This window comes from Muscardinus avellanarius (genome assembly GCF_963383645.1).
Source record: "Muscardinus avellanarius genome assembly, chromosome: 3".
NCBI lineage: Eukaryota > Metazoa > Chordata > Mammalia > Rodentia > Gliridae > Muscardinus > Muscardinus avellanarius.
Genome location: NC_137788.1, coordinates 83,729,368 through 83,747,636, shown reverse-complemented (window position 1 = coordinate 83,747,636; position 18,269 = coordinate 83,729,368). Strand labels below are relative to the sequence as shown.

Sequence of the window (18,269 nt, the reverse complement as noted above, 5' to 3'; positions counted from 1 at the left end):
TGAGCAGTGGGAATGCTGGCCTCTGCTTTCCTGGACCACTTTCTTCCCGTGGTTCTCCAAGTCCAGACACCAATAGCATCAGCCATACCTGGGCGCTGGTGAGGAGTGCGAGTTCTCAGGCCCCACCCAGATCACAGGCTCTGAGGATGGGCCCCGTGGTCTGTTCTAAGGAGGCCTTCAGGTAAAAAAGGTGGAGAGCCACTGCTCTTGCCTGGAGCCACCGGGCTCCCAGCCCCAGCTCCCAAGTCCATGGGTTTTATCTGAAGAGCACAGTAAGAAGGCCAGCAGGGGCCCAGGGTGCAAGTGCCCTCCTGGCTCACCTCCCAGCCAGGTCTGCACTCTCTCCAGACTCCAGTAGAGACCAAGACAGAAACGGAGGATGGCAGGTCCTATGTCAGCCCTGAGTTGAAGCTCTGCATAGAGTGCTCTCTGAGCCCAAAAGAGAGAGGGGCCACACCCAGTCAGGAGAGCACTGACCGGTTCCCTGCCCAGCTTCCCCCTCATCCTGAGCCCAGGGAGGCCTGAGCAGCACCAATTTGCTCATTTTCTCCTTTGCTTTCTCTTCAGCTCATAAAACTCCAGTCTTGGCAGTGCCCGTGACGATTTCCAGTTGGTAATAAAAGGGAGATGAGATAAGGAATTTCGGGGAAATTTCTCTAGCATTCCTACTGACATGACGTTGGTGCTCTGGCTGGCGAGCTTCAGGCCCCGGGGCTGAGGTCTTTCATGGAACAAGGGGCCGGGTCATGGGGTTGCGTCTTTATCCAGTGTCGCTGGCTCTGGGTAGCTGATGCTCTCTGGATCAGCAAGCTCCTGTGCAATTGACTATCTTAACTCTTAACTAAGCAGGGAACTTTTATTCTATAGCTTCAGGAATAAATATCGCTCTGGTCCTTTCTGCCTGGCATCTGAGCACAGCCCCAAAGGGAATCTGGTCACCCTCTCTCTGCCTCTAGGGAACTTTTAATTTTTAATTTTATTTATTTATTTATATTTATTATTTATTTATTTATTGCAGGCAGGTCTGGGGATGGAACCCAGGGGCATTCAACCTCCGAGCTACACCCCCTGCCCTATTTTTTATTCTTTATTTTGAAATGGTCTCACTAAGTTGCAGAGGGCCTCATCCTCCCGGTCTCAGCCTCCCGAATGCTGGGATTACAAGCCTGCGCCACCACGCCCAGCTTAGGGAACTTTTAGACAATGAGGGTAGTACAGTTCTCTGGCTCATATGTGCCCTGCCCCCAGCCCTGGAAACTCGTGGATATGCTTTAAGGCCCAACTCAAACACTGCCTCCTACGTGAAAATGTTCGTAGGCCTCCCTTCTTTGTCCCGCCCTCTTCCTCTTTGCTCTTCTCTAGGAGCTGGGCTACGGGTTAAGCGCTAGGTTCAGATCTCAATCAGACCGCACACTTAACTGTGTGGCTTCAGGCAAATTAATGTGCCACTCTGTGATTGTTTCTCGTTTGTAAATGGAAATAATTAAATACCTAGTCTACATGGTGGCTTGGGGATGAAAAGAATTAATGCATGTGAAGCCCATAGAAGGTTGCCTGATGCACAGTGAATATTTAATAAGCACTGGTTACTTTTACTAGCTCTTAATGCTCCCACTGTGTTCTGATTTCACTACGTTCAGTCTAGCACCGTCTGCTATTTAAATGCCTGTGTTCCCTTCCAGCTCCAAGGAGAGCTCCTTGAAGGGCAGGAAACTTAGCTCGTTCATCTCTATATCCTGTCATTATCCCGGTCACTGTACAATGGGAAGTCAGTTAATGGGTGTCGAGAGAGTAACCAAGTGTTTTCCCCAAGACCTCGCTCTCTAGCTCAGATAATTGTATAAGGAAACCTAGGGAGACTGCAGTGCTCAGACAATCTCACGGATTTATTCATAGTGGCAAGGGTCTTATCCACTGCAGGGAGGCCATGACTCCAGGAAACCGAGGCCCCTGACCAGGGTCGGTGCCCCTCTTCTGCCAGTTTAGCTCTTGGAGGCCATTGTGAGCACAGTGCTTCAAGAGTCTCTGTGTGTGTATTGGGGGGGGGGGACTAGCCAGTCCTTAGGGTTGCAGATAAAACACAAGATGCCTAGTTAAATCTGAATTGCAGATAAATGACAAAAAATTTTAGCATAATTACATCCCATATATACCCTATTTGGGACATACTTATACACACAAAAATGTATTCGTTATTTCTCTGAAATTCAAGTAGAACTGGGCATCTGGTATTTTTATGTGCTAAGTCTGGTGAGAATGAAGGGAAGAGGTCAGTCAGCTGGCATCACTACAAGTGTGTTCTCACCAGTCCTCCACCTCAGCCTCAGGGAGAAGGTGTTGATCGTATGTAGCATTGTTTGCTACTGTGTATAAGGGAACCTCTCAAATTTTAAGAGCTTCTGTGATAAAGTAAGGCTTGGGGAGTGCGTGGGTTTCTTATTGCTGCTGTAACAAATAACCACAGACTTAGTGGCTTAAAACAACAAACATGGAGGTGAGAAGTCAAGGTCCCAGCAGAGCTCTGTTTGTTACTGTTAGGGGAGAGAGAATTCTACTTTCTTACCTTCACCAGCTTCTAGACTGTCTACATTCCTTGGCCGGTGGTCCCCTTCCATCTGCAATACCAGCAATGGCCCTCAAGCCTTGCTCACATCTCTTTATTCTGCTTCTTCTGCCTCCTTCTGTGCATTTCAAGAACTCTTGTGATCTCATTGGGCCCACCAGATAACTCAAAATAACCTGCTGATCTTAAAAATAGCTAACTAGCAACCGCATCTGTCCACAGTCCTAATTCTCTTTGCCATGGAATATAACGTGCTCTCAGGTTGGCCCAGGGTTGAGGCTGTGGACATCTTTGTGAAGGAGGGGCAGGAATCCCCTGTCGGGAGGCGGTTTCCAGCGTTGCCCCTCTTTCCTGCAGTTTGCTCACGGAGTGCCAGACCTGGCGCTGAAGGACATCGCCTGCAGTGACTTCCTCCTGGAACGCTTCATCATCTTCAGCCAGCGTCGTGGGGCGCAGACCGTGCGGGGAGCCCTGTGCTACCTCTCCCCGGGAACCCTACAGTGGATAGAAGACACTCTGTATGCCAACGTGGACTTCTTCAAGCTCTTCCGCGTGGTAAGGGAAGGGCTTAGCTGCTCCTGCCTCGGAAGGTGATTCCTTGGGGAAGCCGGGACTCGTGAATCGACACTGGGGCAGGTATGAGGCTGGTGTTCAGGACGATCCTTGAGGAAGCTCTTGACCATCTCTAACTCTAATCCAGAATTTCTAGAACAGTGGCCCAGGGACCCGGGAGTCACTGTGAGACTAGGCACTGTCAGGGCAGTGCGGCTGTGGCAGGTGTGTGTCCACTCCAATTGTGAGTGCAGTGCTCTCCCCCACCTCCAGCAGGGTGGCTGAGGAAGGAGGAGGCCTGGTTTAACTCTTGCCATACCACTTCCTAGCTCATTGGTGGGGAGCAAGAGACTGGACTTTTCCTTGGCCCCAATTTTCATCTGTATAAGCATATACTTTAAAATATAAAAAGTATTCATTTTTAAATATGATACTTTAGAGAGTGGTAGGAAAAAAGATACAGAAAAAACTATGTGTAAAGCATTTAATAAAATTTAACATAAAATGGCTTAGCTGGGCCGGGCGTGGTGGTGCACACTTGTAATCCCCACACTTGGGAGGCGGAGACAAGAGGATCGTGCAGGTTCGAAGCCAGCATCGCTGGCTTAATAGGTCTGGCAGTGTAGCCCGGAGGTAGAAGGGTTCCATCCCCAGTACCACCAAAAAAAAACCAAAAAAAGGCTTAGCTGGGTGCATTGGCACACGCCTATACTCCCAGTACATGGGAGACTGAGACAAGAAGATTGCAGGTTCAAGGCCAAGGATTTAGCAAGACCCTGTTTCAAAATAAATAAATAAAATGGGCTGGGGGTGTCATTCAGATGTAGGATATCCCTGGATTCGATTCCCTCCAAAAAATAAAAATAAAAGAGGTTCATTCTCTTTCCTCTGAAATTGATCGTGACCCCCAAAATTACTGTTTCTAGATAGATGAAATAACAGAAAAGCCAGGTGGGGTGGCAAACACCTATAATCCCAGTGACTCAGGAGGCTGAGGCAGGAGGATCGAAAGTTCTAGTCCAGCCTGGGCAACTTAGAGAGACCCTGTCTCAAAAAAAAAAATCATCCCCCAAAAATAACAGTGACAATTTCTTAGTCTCAAAACTCTGGAAAGCCCCTACCTAGCTCACCCTTGTGCTGTAGAGCAGTATCCCAGACAGTCTGCCTGATTCTGGCCGTATATCCTTTACTTGAAGAATACAGTGAGAGGAAATCACATATGGGGGGTGGCTCAGGGGCTGTCAGGGTGCATGAAAATCATTAGAGAGGTTAGTAAAGATACAGGTCCCAGCATCCCATCCCGGAGACTGATGCAGAACTGCCCTATGGCCTTTGGAGATTCAGTGGAGGTCACTGCAGGCTGCGCTTTGAACAACACTCAGAATTCTTCAGCACAAGATGACATGTACTATTTCTAGCACTGAATTGTGTTTTTTTTTTTTTCTTTTGCCTACATTTTAATTTCTGGAACTGTGTTGTGAGGAATGTCAGTCACTAAGAATTGATAGAGGAATGTGTATCTTACCTTTTGATTTCTCTCTCGTCCCAGAAAACCCACTCTCAGCTCATCCTTAAGGCTTTTTATTTTATTTATTTATTTTTTTTTGTGGGTGTGAGGGTGGAACCCAGAAGCATTCAATCTTCAAGCTACTCCCCTTGCCCTATTTTTTATTCTTTAGTTTTGTTATTATTATTATTATTATTTTGAGGGTCTGGGGATGGAACCCAGAGTCTTTTGACCTCCGAGCTATACCCCCTGCCCAATTTTTTATTCTTTATTTTGAAACAGGGTCTCACTGAGTCGCAGAGGGCCTCACTAAGTAGCCGAGGCTGTCCACGAACCACGATCCTCCAGTCTCAGCCTCCCAAATGCTGGGATTACAAGCATGTGCCACCACGCCCGGCTCCTTAAGGCTTTTTAAAAACAGGCATTGTGGCACACATCCAGTTACTGGAGAGACTGAGGCAGGAGGATGGCAAATTCCATGCCAGCCTGGGCAAAATAAAAATAAAAAGTTCTGAAGATGTAGCTAAGTGGTGGAACACCGTACCCCACTCACCCTCCTAAAAAAGGAAAAAAAGAAAATAAAACAAGATCCCACAGTTTCTGACAGAGTTTACTCTGAATCCCTTTCAAACTGTGCCTTTCTCTTACAAGTTACTCTGCAATTTTCCCAGCTGTTCAGAGTAGGCCTCCAAGGTGGGGAAGAGGGGTCAAGGCCTGGGGATGCCACCACTACTGAGAGCCCAGGACCCCAGAACAGGTCCCAAGGCTTCTAATGCTGCAGAAAGAAGAAAAAGCTATGTGGCCCAGACATCTCTGCCCAAAGTTTCAAAAGGAACCTCATTTTAGACACACTCCTTTCTTTGTTTCAGAAACAGACAGAAGAGTAAGATAACAATGCCTTATCCTGGGCAGCTGCACTCAGCACAGGAGGGCCAGTACCTATATGGTAGGGCCACATGGCTCCCTGTCAGGGAAACCAGGGCCCACATGCTCCATGGGGCAGAGTGAAGGATATCTGTGTACCCTGTAAGCAGGGTCCCATCTGTCTACACAGTCAGTACTTTGTGACCTTCATGTCATAAAGGGGACAAGGTCTTGTTTCTCTACTTGAAGCACTTTGGCTGCTGCTATAGGTGGATTTATCTCTAGGGACATGACCATCAACTCTGGGAAGACAGTCCTGGTATAGCAGGATAAGGTCACCTGGGCCAAACTGTGACTGGACCTTATGTTAATCAGATCTTCATTACTATTACAAATACCTGAGAAAGTTAACTCTCCAGGGAAAATGTTTGCTTTGGCTCACAGTTCTGGAGGTACTAGTCCACGATTAATCAGCCCTGTTGCTTTTGAAACTGTAGCGACAACGTCATGGCAGGAGCCTGTGGTAGAGGAAAACAACTCATCTAAGGGTCAGTAATGAAAGAGAGACAGAAGAAGGAGTGGGTCTCACTATCCCCTCCAAGAAAACACCCCCAGTGACCTAAAGACCTCCCTCTAGGCCACATCTCTTAATGGTTCTACCATCTTCCAATGGTACCAAAGTGGGGACCAAGCCTTAACACACAGGCCTTTGGTGGACCAGTGGACACACAAAATCCAAACTATGGTAGACCTGCAAACTCAGGCCATTGGCTTCAGAATGTTTACCTCTTAGATAAGAAGGACCAGAAAATATTTCTTCTGCCCTGATGTACTACTGTCTTGGCAAGTGCTTGGGTTCAAAAAGCAGGGTCTAACTTTTGGCCAGATGCCCTCATTGACCTCAAATAGGCTTGCTCATCACACCTGGATATGTGTCCATGAGCTCATGCCTGCAGCAGACACCTGCCGGTGCTTGGCACAGTGCCGAGGCCAAGGCTCCAACATGAGCCGCCCACCCTCACCAAACTCACAGATCAGGGACAAGTAAAGAGGCCAGTTTATAGCAGCACAGCTTAAAAGCACCAACACCAACATCTGCTCCCCAGAACAGCAGTTCCTAGGTTTGGCCACACATGGAGTCACTTGGGGCTCTTTAAAAACTACACATACCCAGCCCCCAGGCCAGAGATCCTGAGTACAACCTATGAGCATTCCCAGATAATTCCAAAGTCCAGCCAGGGCTGAGAACCACCAACCTAGAACATGGGAACTGAACTTACAATCTTGATTTCCATAGACGGAATATAAGAATGATTGTACCCCACTGGCTTGATGGTCCAGGAGACAGGAATACTGTGGAGAGGCTCCTCTTGAGGGGGCACACCAGAGAGTTTGGGCCTGGAGCAGGCCCAGGGGGAGAAAACCCCAGCAGAGGAGGCCTTGGTTGGCCTCCAAGGGCCGCCTCTACTTGCCTGCCGACCTCTCTTGATTCTGCCTCCCTGGGGAGAGACCTGAGCAAAACACATATGTGGGCCCCAGATAAGGAGCAAACACCCTGTCTGGTTCTCTGGTGCCCTTGAAATGTGCCTTTCCACCAGATGAGCGGATAGAGCGACTAAGCATCTTTTTAAAAAATTACTAATAACAAACTTAAAGTACAAGCATTAAGATGGGATTTTACTTTGATTGTTCCTGTATCCATCCTATGAGTGTTTTTAGGAAAAGGGCCCTGAGGCAGGCACAGAGAAGTTCAGGGCAGATGGCCAGCCTCTCAGGATCCAGACCGTTATTGCAGCTGGTTGACACTTGACCATGCTTAGCTCCAGCAAGGGAGCGCCCAGCCATCTGGCTCGAGTGCACATAGCCAATATATAAAGGAGATGTTATTAAATGCCAAGTCAGTTTTTATTAACAAAAAGAAAAGAGGGACATCTGAGTAAACCACTGTGATGGCCCCAGCCTCTGCTGTGTGAGGAGCTGGGGTGGAGTAGGATGCAGCCTCCCGGGCCTGGGAGCCCTGGAGCTGAGAGAACCAAGGGATGGCCATTAGCACCAACTGGGAGCCCCTGTGTTTTTTCCCCCTGGGTCCCTCAGAGGTTAGAAGTGAGGGCAGTTATCCTCAATCCAAACGCAGGGCCCACAGCCTTACTGCGCCCCTCCCACCTGCACGGGTACGCTCATTTGCTCTGAAGTGCACACAGCTGCCCAGACTCACATGCAGGCACACAGGAACTGGTGCCCTACATGAGCTGGGAAAGAAACCAGAAACTAGGTGACTGAGTTTTCTCCAAAGAATTCTAGCCCCTCTTGGTTTCACCTCCCTTGTGAAAGAAAGCTTGAAGGAACTTGTCTTCACCTGGAGCCCCTCGGGCTTAACGCCCCCAGCTTGGACCCCAGCAGCCCAGACCTCGGGCCCAGGGTGTCATTACTGCCAACACTACCTGCAATGTTCGCACCTCATAAAAAATGGTGAGTCAGTTTCGGGAGGGTGAGCAGAGGGTTTGGGAGGTTTCCCATCTGATCTGGCCCCAGGCGAGCGAGTGTGCATCCCCTCCCCCTATGATCCTTCCTGTTGACTCTGGTGCAAAGCTTTGAAATCTTGCTGAGAAGCAGATCTGTCCCCTCTGCTTTGAATGTTTATTTGTGGAAGTTCGGCAGGGGAACTGGGGTGGGTGCCAAGATCTGCCATACTGCTGGGAAATCTGAGTTTCCCTCCCTTCCCCCTTCTTCAGTGGATGTTGATAGAGGAAATCTGGCCTTTTGGCTTGTAGTTTTCCCCTTCTCAAACACTCCCAGGTCCGCATGATTCAGCTTTCTTTCCTCTCCTTAAACCATTCCCCTTGGTGGGTTTTGCGTCTCTGACTTCAGTGCGCCGGGTCTCTATGGCTGTGGGCTGGCAGAACACGGAGTTTCAGAAAAGAAAGGACTGGTGTTGGGGTCCCGACTATATGCTCCCATCACTGTCCTGCTTCGTTCCTGGCTCTGCTTCTGAATTCCTGCAGCCCCGTGAATAAACAGGGGTGGACTGCCCACTGCCCGGCGAGAGCTGGCTGGACTCTCTGCTCTCCGCGGCCATTTGATGCAGTTTGTTAAATTTCAACTATGTGTTTCATCATAAGTCTCTGGGAAAGCCCCAATCTCCAGGATCTTACAGTGAGGCCCCATCAAGGACTTAACTCCGCGTTCACCTCTGCCTCCAATGTCTAAACTTTAGGGCTGTCAACTTTCTCCTTTGCAAGGGGAAAGGTAAAAAGAGTGAAGCTGGAGTATTAGTGGGGCTGTCAGTAGAAAACAAAACCGAGCCAGAAAAATAGGAGTTTTTTGACTTTTAAAAATTAAGTGGTAGCCTGGCGTGGTGGTACACACATGTAATCCCAGCATTCGGGAGGCTGAGACAGGAGGATCGCGGTTCAAGAACAGCCTCAGCTACTTAGGCCCTTTGCAACTCAGTGAGACCCTGTTTCAAAATAAAAATAAAAAATAGGGCTGGGGGTATCGCTCAGAGGTAGAATGCCCCTGGGTTCTATCCCCAGTGCTGCAAATAAATAAATAAATAAATAAATAAAGTGACTTAGGATGGGAGAAAGCCCCTGGGAAGGCTGCTGTTTAGGGCACTGGGTCCTGAGTTCCTGGGTTTTTTTCAGTAAATATGAAAAGATCGAGCCCCTACAGTCAGTGAGCTGATGTGTTTAGCATCAGGTCCTCCCTGGCATACACTGGTTTTAAGAAGGACTTTGGCTTCTGACATTTCACATCTCTATAGGGCAATAGCTCTTAACCCTTTTGTGGATTAGGATCACCTTGAAGAATCTGACACCAGTGATCCATCGTTTCCCTGGAGAATGTAAATTCCCATAGACACACAGGGGATGGGGACTCAGGGAACTGGTGAAGCCAGACCCTGGGTTGAGATGTTTTGCATTAAAATTTCTTTCCTACCTTTTATTAATGTGTCTTTTACTAGAAGCTCTCAATACAGCCACAGGATAGTTCCTTAGCTCTCTTTATGAAGTTATCAGCACCCCCTTCCTTGAGCGTAGGCCCCGGGGTGAGAGGATCAGAGTCCCGGGCCACCTCTAGGGCACACAGGCATCTCCCAGTGACCAGCAGATTGGGTCCCAGCTCTGGGTTGGCAGCTAACTTGCTGCCCCTTAATAGGGATCCCATCTTCCCCATCTGTAAAATCAAGACAATAAGACCTGTTTGACACCTCTTACGCAATTGTATGAGATTCATGTTAGAGAAGAGATGGAAAAATACTTTGCAACCCAAAGCGTTTTGCTCCTACCAAAGCAGGAACACTCCCACTTTGCACCAGCCCCTTTGCTCCTTCCTCAGACCCTTGCAGGAGGGTGGAGGCCTGTCTCCCGAGTGACCTTTGACTGCCTCTAGATTCCAAGCTCAGTTTTGCTTTCATCAAAAAAAAAAAAAGGCCCACTTTCTGTTGAGCTGAGACAGTCCCGTAACGTGTCTGTTCACATACCCCAGAACCCACCTCCCGAGTCAGATGCTTGTCTGCTCCAGTGTGGGGAGACAACATGTCTCAGGCCCCTCTCCCAGTGGAGACAGCTTGGCATGTCCCCCACCCCTCCCAGTGACCGAGTCTGGATTCTCCACTCATGACGCATTTCCTAGCGCGCTGGAGAGCTGGTTGCCCCCTCACCACTGAAGCAGCTTCCTCTCTTTTCATCTGATGCTTAACAACTGTCAGGTTGCAACAAACATGCCTCAGATCCACATTCTCCCAGTTGCCCAGCAACAACTTCCCTCCCGGATAAATCTGGGCTTCCTGTGGCAGCAGCCCAGGACTAAACCCGGCAGCCCAGCACTGTCTGTCCCCTGCTCCGTCTGCTCCTCACCTCTGGCCTGGGTGCTTTCAAGACAGCCACCCATAACCCTGGCCCTAGAACCTTCCAGAGACCAGGCTATCCCTGTCTTTTAACCTGAGGCTACCTAATTCCCCCGTGTGTTGGGTATATCCTTGACTTAGAAATTAGTAGTGTTTCCAGAGTATCTTCTTTGAATCAGAGAAAGTAAAAGAAATAAAATATTCAACTAATAAGATATTTTTACCATGTGCTGAAGCATGACTTCTATTTGATTAACTTGTTGCATCTAAAGAGTCAGCAAATAGTATCAAGCTTTTTTTTTTTTTCTCTAATACTGAGGATGGAATCCAGGGGCATTCTACCTTTGAGCTACACCCCCAGCCCTATTTTTTATTCTTTATTTTGAAACAGGGTGTCGCTGAATTGCAGAGGGTCTCACTAAGTAGCTGAGGCTGTCCGCCAACCACAATCCTTCTGTCTCAGCCTCCTGAATACTGGGATTACAAGCGTGCACCACCATGCCCAGTTTAGTATCAAGATTTTTTAGGAACTGATATGCTTTATTCAGCATGGGTATTGAATATTACACAATTCCAAAGAAGAGACTAATTTTTTTTGTCTTTTAAGAGCCCAAAAAGAGACCTCCTGGGGCCCAAATCACTTTACTACCAACCCAGCTGAGCCTTGAGTTAATTTCTTAAGTACAAGATGAAGTCTCAGGGATAGTTGATAGAGATGTATCCCTTCCACAGCCCTATTTGTATACTGGATCTTCATTAAGAGGTCAGATCAGAACTTGACCTTGGGTTGGCAAAACTGAGCTCAATTATGACCCGGGGGATTGTTATTTGGGAAGTTCAGAGAATTTATTGGTATAGGAAACTGTGGGGTATGTGTGCGTGTAACAATACTTGCCATTTTGGTCTATGACCTTTTCTCCAGAAAAGTTTCCACATTTCCATTCGAATAAACTTTCTCCTTACCCTCCTTCTCCTCCTTTACCTCCTCCTCCTCCTTTCTCTCCTCCTCTTTTCCCTCCTCCTCCTCCTCTTCCTCCTTTCCCTCCTCCTCCTCCTTTCTCTCCTCTTTTCCCTCCTCCTCCTTTCCCTCCTACTCCTCCTTTCCCTCCTCCTCCTTTCTCTCCTCCTCTTTTCCCTCCTTTCCCTCCTCCTCCTTTCTCTCCTCCTCTTTTCCCTCCTTTCCCTCCTCCTCCTCCTCCTTCCCCTCCTCCTCCTCCTTCCCCTCCTCCTCCTCCTTCCCCTCCTCCTCCTCCTTCCCCTCCTCCTCCTTCCCTTCCTCCTCCTCCTTTCCTTCCTCCTCCTCCTTTCCTTCCTCCTCCTCCTCCTCCTCCTCCTTGTGGTGGTAGTAGTAACTCTGAGCTACAGCCCAGCCCCTTATTCATCCATCCATCCATCCTTTCTTTCTTTCTTTCTTTCTTTCTTTCTTTCTTTTTCTTTCTTTTTTCTTTGCGGTACTAGGGATGGAACCCAGGAGCATTCTACCTTTGAGCTACAACCCCAGCCCTATTTTTTATTCTTTATTTTGAAACAGAGTCTCACTAAGTTGCAGAGTGCCTCATTAAGTAGTTGAGGCTGACTATGAACCTGAGATCCTCCTATCTCAGCCTCCCAAGTACTGGAATTAAGCATGTGCCACCATGCCTAAAGGCTATTTCTTTTATTTTGAAATAGGATCTCACTAGGTTGCTGAAAGTCTCACTAAGTTGCTGAGGTTGGTCTCAAACCTGTGATCCTCCTATCTCACCCTGCCAAGTACTGAGGTTACAGATGTGTGTGTCCCCCCCCGCCCCCCCCCCCCCGGCTCTCTTCTGGTTCTTTTGGCAGGAACAATACCTGCAAAATGTGACTAGATAATGGGGGAAGGAATTCAAGGAAAAAGAGTGCTCTGGGAGAGTTATTTTATAATTTATGGCAACATGAGTCAGATAACTGGTGAACAGCTAGGGATGGAAGGCTCTCTGGGAGCCAGGTACTGTCCTGAAATGCAAGTGGTATCTCAAAGATGTGAGTACAAGACTCTCATAATTTATCACCTCCACTGAAAAGAACTAGGAAGGAAATCTGAGCTAGGGTGCTAGGCACAGAGCTTGAGCTTAGTACATACTTGATTACTGGCAAGATCAAAAAAAAAGGCATTAACAAGGCACAGACACGTACTTCAAGCTGTTCCTGTTCCCTCTCCCCCAGATTCCTGGGCTAACTCTTATCATCAGGCCATCTCTCCAGCCTCACGTCTTGCTAGCTCTTCACATTCTTCTCCCACCTGGAATCCTGACCCTCCCCTTCTGTCCACAGTCACTGCCCTCGCCCTCACAATGACCAGCCGGCCTCCTTACAAACACCAGCTCAGATCGCACTCAGCCTACAAAAATATTTGAGACTCGAAGTGAAAAATAGAGAGGGCTCCAAAATATAAGCAAAGTTCTTAGAATTTAATAAATACTAAATTGCATATTTAAGGAAGATAATGCTGTTCAACTTTACTGTTTAATTTAGTATTCATAAAATGTAAAACGCAAAATCAAATTTGCAGTTCAAGTTTCCCCACTTTAGACACATTTGTGAACGTTCATAATTATTGCTGAGAAAACAAAATAGATCATTCACTGAATGAACTACTTGAAGCCAAATTTCAAAGACAAAATTAAGAGCCTTAATGTATATTGATAGCCGGGCGTCTAACTGGATGTCTAACTGGATGTATGATAAAGTTTCAGGATCAGAGTGTACCCCCAGCCACTCTCTAGGTATCCCCTTCTGGTAAAGAAGAAGCTGGATAGAAGTTTTCTACACAGGCAAAATACAGCCATGGACAATCTCTAGCCCTTTGTCAAGTGAGGAAGACAGTTAAAAAGGTCAGAGAGAAGAGGAAGGAATTTGTAACGGTGGCACAGCAAAATTGTACCGGTGTGAGACGTAGCTACGGGTTCTTGTTCTTAGCTATTTTAGAAAGGAATAGCCAGAACTCTTCTGCTGTAAGTTTAAGCAATTTTATTAGTACAAAGGCAGAAAGAAAGGACAGAAATTTACAAAGCACTGCATTAAAGATATAAATGCAGTGAAGTAACTTGAAAATAAGTTACTGAGGTTTTGAATATAGAACAGTTTTTATACAGATACCTTATCCTTCATCTCACCCAACCAATAACCTTCTGACCTAGGTGTGAGCCCTCCCATTAACTCCTTGCAGGCCTCTTTTTTATGATTATGGGGATTTCTTGCTCCAAAAGCCTTCTTCCTGCCTTGATGCCCGGTGTAGGCCCAGGTCTTTGTTAAGACCTGAATGATCAACAAAGTCAGGGATCCCTGTGGTATCTGCCCCCTTCTTGGCGGAGGCCTGTACCCTCCTCCTGCATTCTTGGGGGATTTTAACCTATCTACTAGAAGTTATTTATTATGTAAACCTGTCTTTAAAATATGAAGGCCCCAGGTCCCAAATCTTCTGTGTACTAGCTAATCACTTTTGGTGAGGGAACTCTGCATTATAACAGCTGCCTGAGTGCCTGGCAGCAACCAGGCCCTGACTACTTTTTACTTTTTTTTTATTTTTATTTTTATTTTTATTTTTATTTGGTGGTACTGGGGTTTCTGGAAGCCCTTCTACCTCTGGGCTACACGCCCAGACCTTTTTTATATTTTTATTTGGAAACAGGGTCTCTTACTCCAGCGCGGCTGGCTTTGAACCTGCGCGATCCTCCTGTTTCTGTCTCCCAAGCACTGAGATTACAAGCGTACGCCACCATGCCCGGTCACTTTTTACATTTTTAAACTAATTTCCGATACATTAATACCAAAGTCATTTTCCAACACCAGCACAGAATTGAAAGCGTCAGCAGCTTGGGGCTGATTTACTTGTCCATCCTCTTTAGATACCTGAGGGTGACGATTCCTTAGGTTCTTTGCCTGTGGGCTTCGGTCCCCTCTTAGCTGCCTTCTCCTCCTCTGGGACCTGGTTTCTTTCGCTGCACAGCTTCTTTCCTTCTCTGGTCATTGATTTCAGCTCCCTCCTGGCACAGTCTTTCAGGTGTTCCTTGGCTACCTTCTGCAACCTGAGGGGATCCTCTGCCCACACTCATGTCCTGCACCAGTTCCTTGATTCCCAAGACAGTAGGATGGGAACAAGGAAGAATCAATGATAACTCCCAGACAGAAGGGTACCCAGGAGCAGACATGAGCGTGGGGAAGATGGTGTGATCAGTGTGGGGCATGATGATCCAGACAAATGCCCAACGGATAATTGGAGGTAAGAGGCTGAAACTGTGGGGAGAGATTTGGGATTGTGGTGCAGCTTTAGAAGTCATTGATAAAAATGTAGCGGATTAAATGATAAAGAAAACAAGACTGAGCTGGGTGTGGTGGCGCACGCTTGTAATCCCAGCATTCAGGAGGCTGAGACCGGAGGATCGCAGTTTGCAGACAGTCTCAGCTACTTAGTGAGGCCCTCTGCAACTTAGTGAAACCCTGTTTCAAAATAAAGAATAAAAAATAGGGCAGGGGGTGTAGCTCGGAGGTCAAATGCCCCTGGGTTCCATCCCCAAATCCGCAAAAAAAATAAAAAATAAAAAAAAACAAGACTGTTCAGGGAGAGTGTGCAGTGTGGAGCAGCAAGGCTCACAGGCTCGCAGGGAAGCTCAGCTCCCAGGGAGAGGAGAGGAGCGGTGGGAAAGGCAGAGAAGGAGCAGAGCAAAGGGACAGTGTCACTGTGGAACAGAGGAAAGGGACATGATCAAAAGTGCCAGAAAAGCCAGGCAGGATAATACATGCCTGTACTCACCGTACTTGGGAGGCTGAGACAGGAAGATTGCAGGTTTGAAGCAGCCTCAGCAATTTAGACAGGCCCTTAGCAACTTAGACCCTATTTCCAAATTAAAAAAAAAAAAAAGGCCAGGCGTGGTGGTGCACACTTGTAATCCCAGCATTCGGGAGGCTGAGACAGGATCACAGGTTTGCGGACAGCTTCAGCTACTTAGTGAGGGCCTTTGCAACTCAGTGAGTTCCTGTTTCAAAATAAAGAATAAAAAATAGGGGGCTGGGGGTGTAGCTCGGAGGTAGAATGCCCCTGGGTTCCATCCCCATTGCCAAAAAAAAAATTTTTTTTAAATAATAAAATAAAAAGCTGAGGTGTAGCTCAGAAGTAGAATGCCCCTGGCTTCAATTTCAATCTCCAGTGGTATAACACACACACACACACACACACACACACACACACACACACTTCCTCTCTCTCTCTCTCTCTCTCTCTCTCTCTCTCTCTTTCTCTTCTGAGAAAACCTAGGTGTGAAAAGGTAAGAAGCAAAGATATCTAGGAAACTTAAGCCCCTTGAAGAAACTAAAGGTCCTAGTTAAAGTGGCTTGCAGGATGGTGAAGGTGTTGCTGAGGAAGTGAAGTCATAGAATATAGACAGTGCTTCCATAGATGTGGGAAGAAAGGGCAGAGGAGGATGGTGGCTGCAGGAGGATAGGGGATCAGGGTCTGTCTTTCCCAGTGAGAACCCCGAGCACACGCACAACATGGTAATGGTGATAAGGCTGAAGGCGCATCAGTGACATTCTTGAAATTAAGCTTCACGAAGAGAAGGTTTCCCAGCATTCAGGAGGCTGAGACTGGAGGATCGAGGTTTATGGAGAGACTCAGCCACTTAGTGAGGCCCTCTGCAATTCAGTGAGACCCTGTTTCAAAATAAAGAATACAAAATAGGGCTGGCAGTGTAGGTTGGAGGTAGAATGCCCCTGGGTTCCATCCCCAGTACCCCCCCCACACACACACACACGCAAGAACAAACAAAAAGCCATGCACACAAAAAAGAAACCATTGGGTTTTGTTTCCTTTGTGAAGCAGAGTCCTGCAGTGGGTCGTCCAGGAGCAGCATGGAGGCCCCACCGACATCCTCAGAAAACGAGGCTCCTCCCTTCCTCATCTACTGCTCTCCCTCCAGCACCCCCACATTCCAGGCAGTGGGGAGGCGAAGGCTGAGGGCCCTCCTTCAACACATCATTTCCAGAAGCCCTGCTCTAGGATATCTGACTGGCCAAAAGTAGAACTCACGTCACATGCCCACCTGTATAAAGCAAGGCTGGCGAATGTCCCTTCTTAGCCAGGCATCATCACCTGTAGCAGAAGTGGGTAGACAAGCATCAATCTCCATCACCATGACACAGCCCAGTCTCTGGGTGCTGGGTAATATTGATGGAATAGATAATTGAGAGTTTTATCCTTTTGTGTCTGTGTTAGCTTTTCGTTGCTGTGACCAAAATACTTGACATGAATAACTGAGGGAAGGAAAGATTTATTTTGGCTCATGGTTTCAGAGGTTTCAGTTCATGGTTGGCTGTCTCCATGGCTTTGGGTCCAAGGTGAGGTGGGACATTATGGCGGAAGAGTGTGGTGAAGGGGAACGGCTCAGCTCATGGCAGCTGGGAAGCATGGGGCAGAGGGCAGGTACCATAAAAACCCTTCCAGGCACACTCCCAGTGACCCACTGCCTCCATCTAGGTCCCATCTCCTCCAGTTTCTTCCCACCTCCCCATAGTCCATCCAACCATAATGGATCACTTCTTTGATGAGGTTGGCTTCCTCATGAACCAGCTGCTTCCTAAAAGCCCCAGATCTGCACATTGCTGCATTGGCAACCAAGATTCAAGTACATGCACTTTTGGGGAATGTTTCAGATCCAAACCATAACAATTTCTTTGAACAAGATGATGGAAATATAGGGGAGATGCTTGCTGTGGTATGAAAGGCTCCCATTTTTATGTTGAAATCCCCATCCCTAAGACTAATAGTATAAGGAGATAGGACCTTAGGTCAAGTTTGAGATTACTGGCATTATAAAAAAAGACCCCAGAGAGTTAGCTTGCCTCTTCTACTATGTAAAGGCCCAGAGAGAACCAGGACATGGGCCCTCACCAGAAACCAAATCTGCCAGAACCTTGATCTCAGACTTTCCAGCCTCCAGAACTATGAGAAATATACATCTGTAGTTTATAAGCCACCAGGCTTGTGGTATTTTGTTATAAAAACTGGACTAAGACACTGCTGATCTCATATTCTTAGAGTGAACCTTTTGTTTTTAGAGAAAATAAGAACATCATTTGGGATAGGGTATATTCTACAAACCATATCATGGAAGCTGGTGTCATTACTACAAACTGTGGTCAGAATATGGAGTTCTGTGGCACTGTAAACAGGAGAAAGATATAATAAAGTTAAAAACTAGATCCTTCCTGGAAAAATCTACATTAATCTTTTTAAATTTTACTTATTTATTTTTATTTATTTATTTTGTGGTACTAAAGATTGAACCCAGGGGGATTCTACCTCCTAGCTATACCCCCAGACCTATCTTTTTTTATTTGTTTGGAAACAGGATCACACTAGGTTGATAAGAGTCTCACTACTTGCTAAGGCTCTCCTCAAATCTGGGAGATTTTCCTGTCTCAGCCTCTCAAGTACTGGGATTGTAGGCATGTGCCACCATGCCTCGCTCTATACTAACTTTTACCATTGATTACCCTTGGGTGGAGGAGCTTTATTTATCAAATACTATTTGAATGACTATTGTGAGCCCAGCACAGATACGGTTCCTGTCTACATGGGGCTGAGAGTCTAGCAAGAGAGACAGATGACATGTAAACAAAAGAATAATCACTGTGAAGAGGACAAGTCAGTTTCCAAGAACAGAAAAGGGCAAGGGTGAGAAGAGGCCGAGGAAGAGGCACATCTCACTCTACTTAAAGCACAAGTGTGTCTCACAAGGATAATTGTGTTAGAGGTGAGACTTGAAAGAGTAAATTTGCCAGTTGTCTTGGGCAACATTCCCACTGATATAATCTAGACAACTGACCACACAACCTAGAGGAAGGAAGATTTATTTGCTCACAGTTCCTTGGAAATTCCAGGTTCAGTCCATGTGAGGCTGGAGTCTAAGGATCTC

At 47.1% G+C, this 18,269-nt stretch overlaps 1 protein-coding gene across 1 annotated transcript in view; it reads left to right on the top strand.

Annotated features, from left to right (window-relative positions):
* ABCA4 (ATP binding cassette subfamily A member 4) overlaps positions 1-18,269 on the top strand; it is a gene marked incomplete at both ends in the record, with an annotated part of 144,856 nt that overhangs the window by 22,844 nt on the left and 103,743 nt on the right. Inside the window, one exon of the mRNA XM_080691475.1 lies at positions 2,921-3,118. Within this exon, the coding sequence (XP_080547601.1) occupies positions 2,921-3,118 (198 nt within the window). The remainder of the gene's footprint in view (positions 1-2,920; positions 3,119-18,269) is intronic.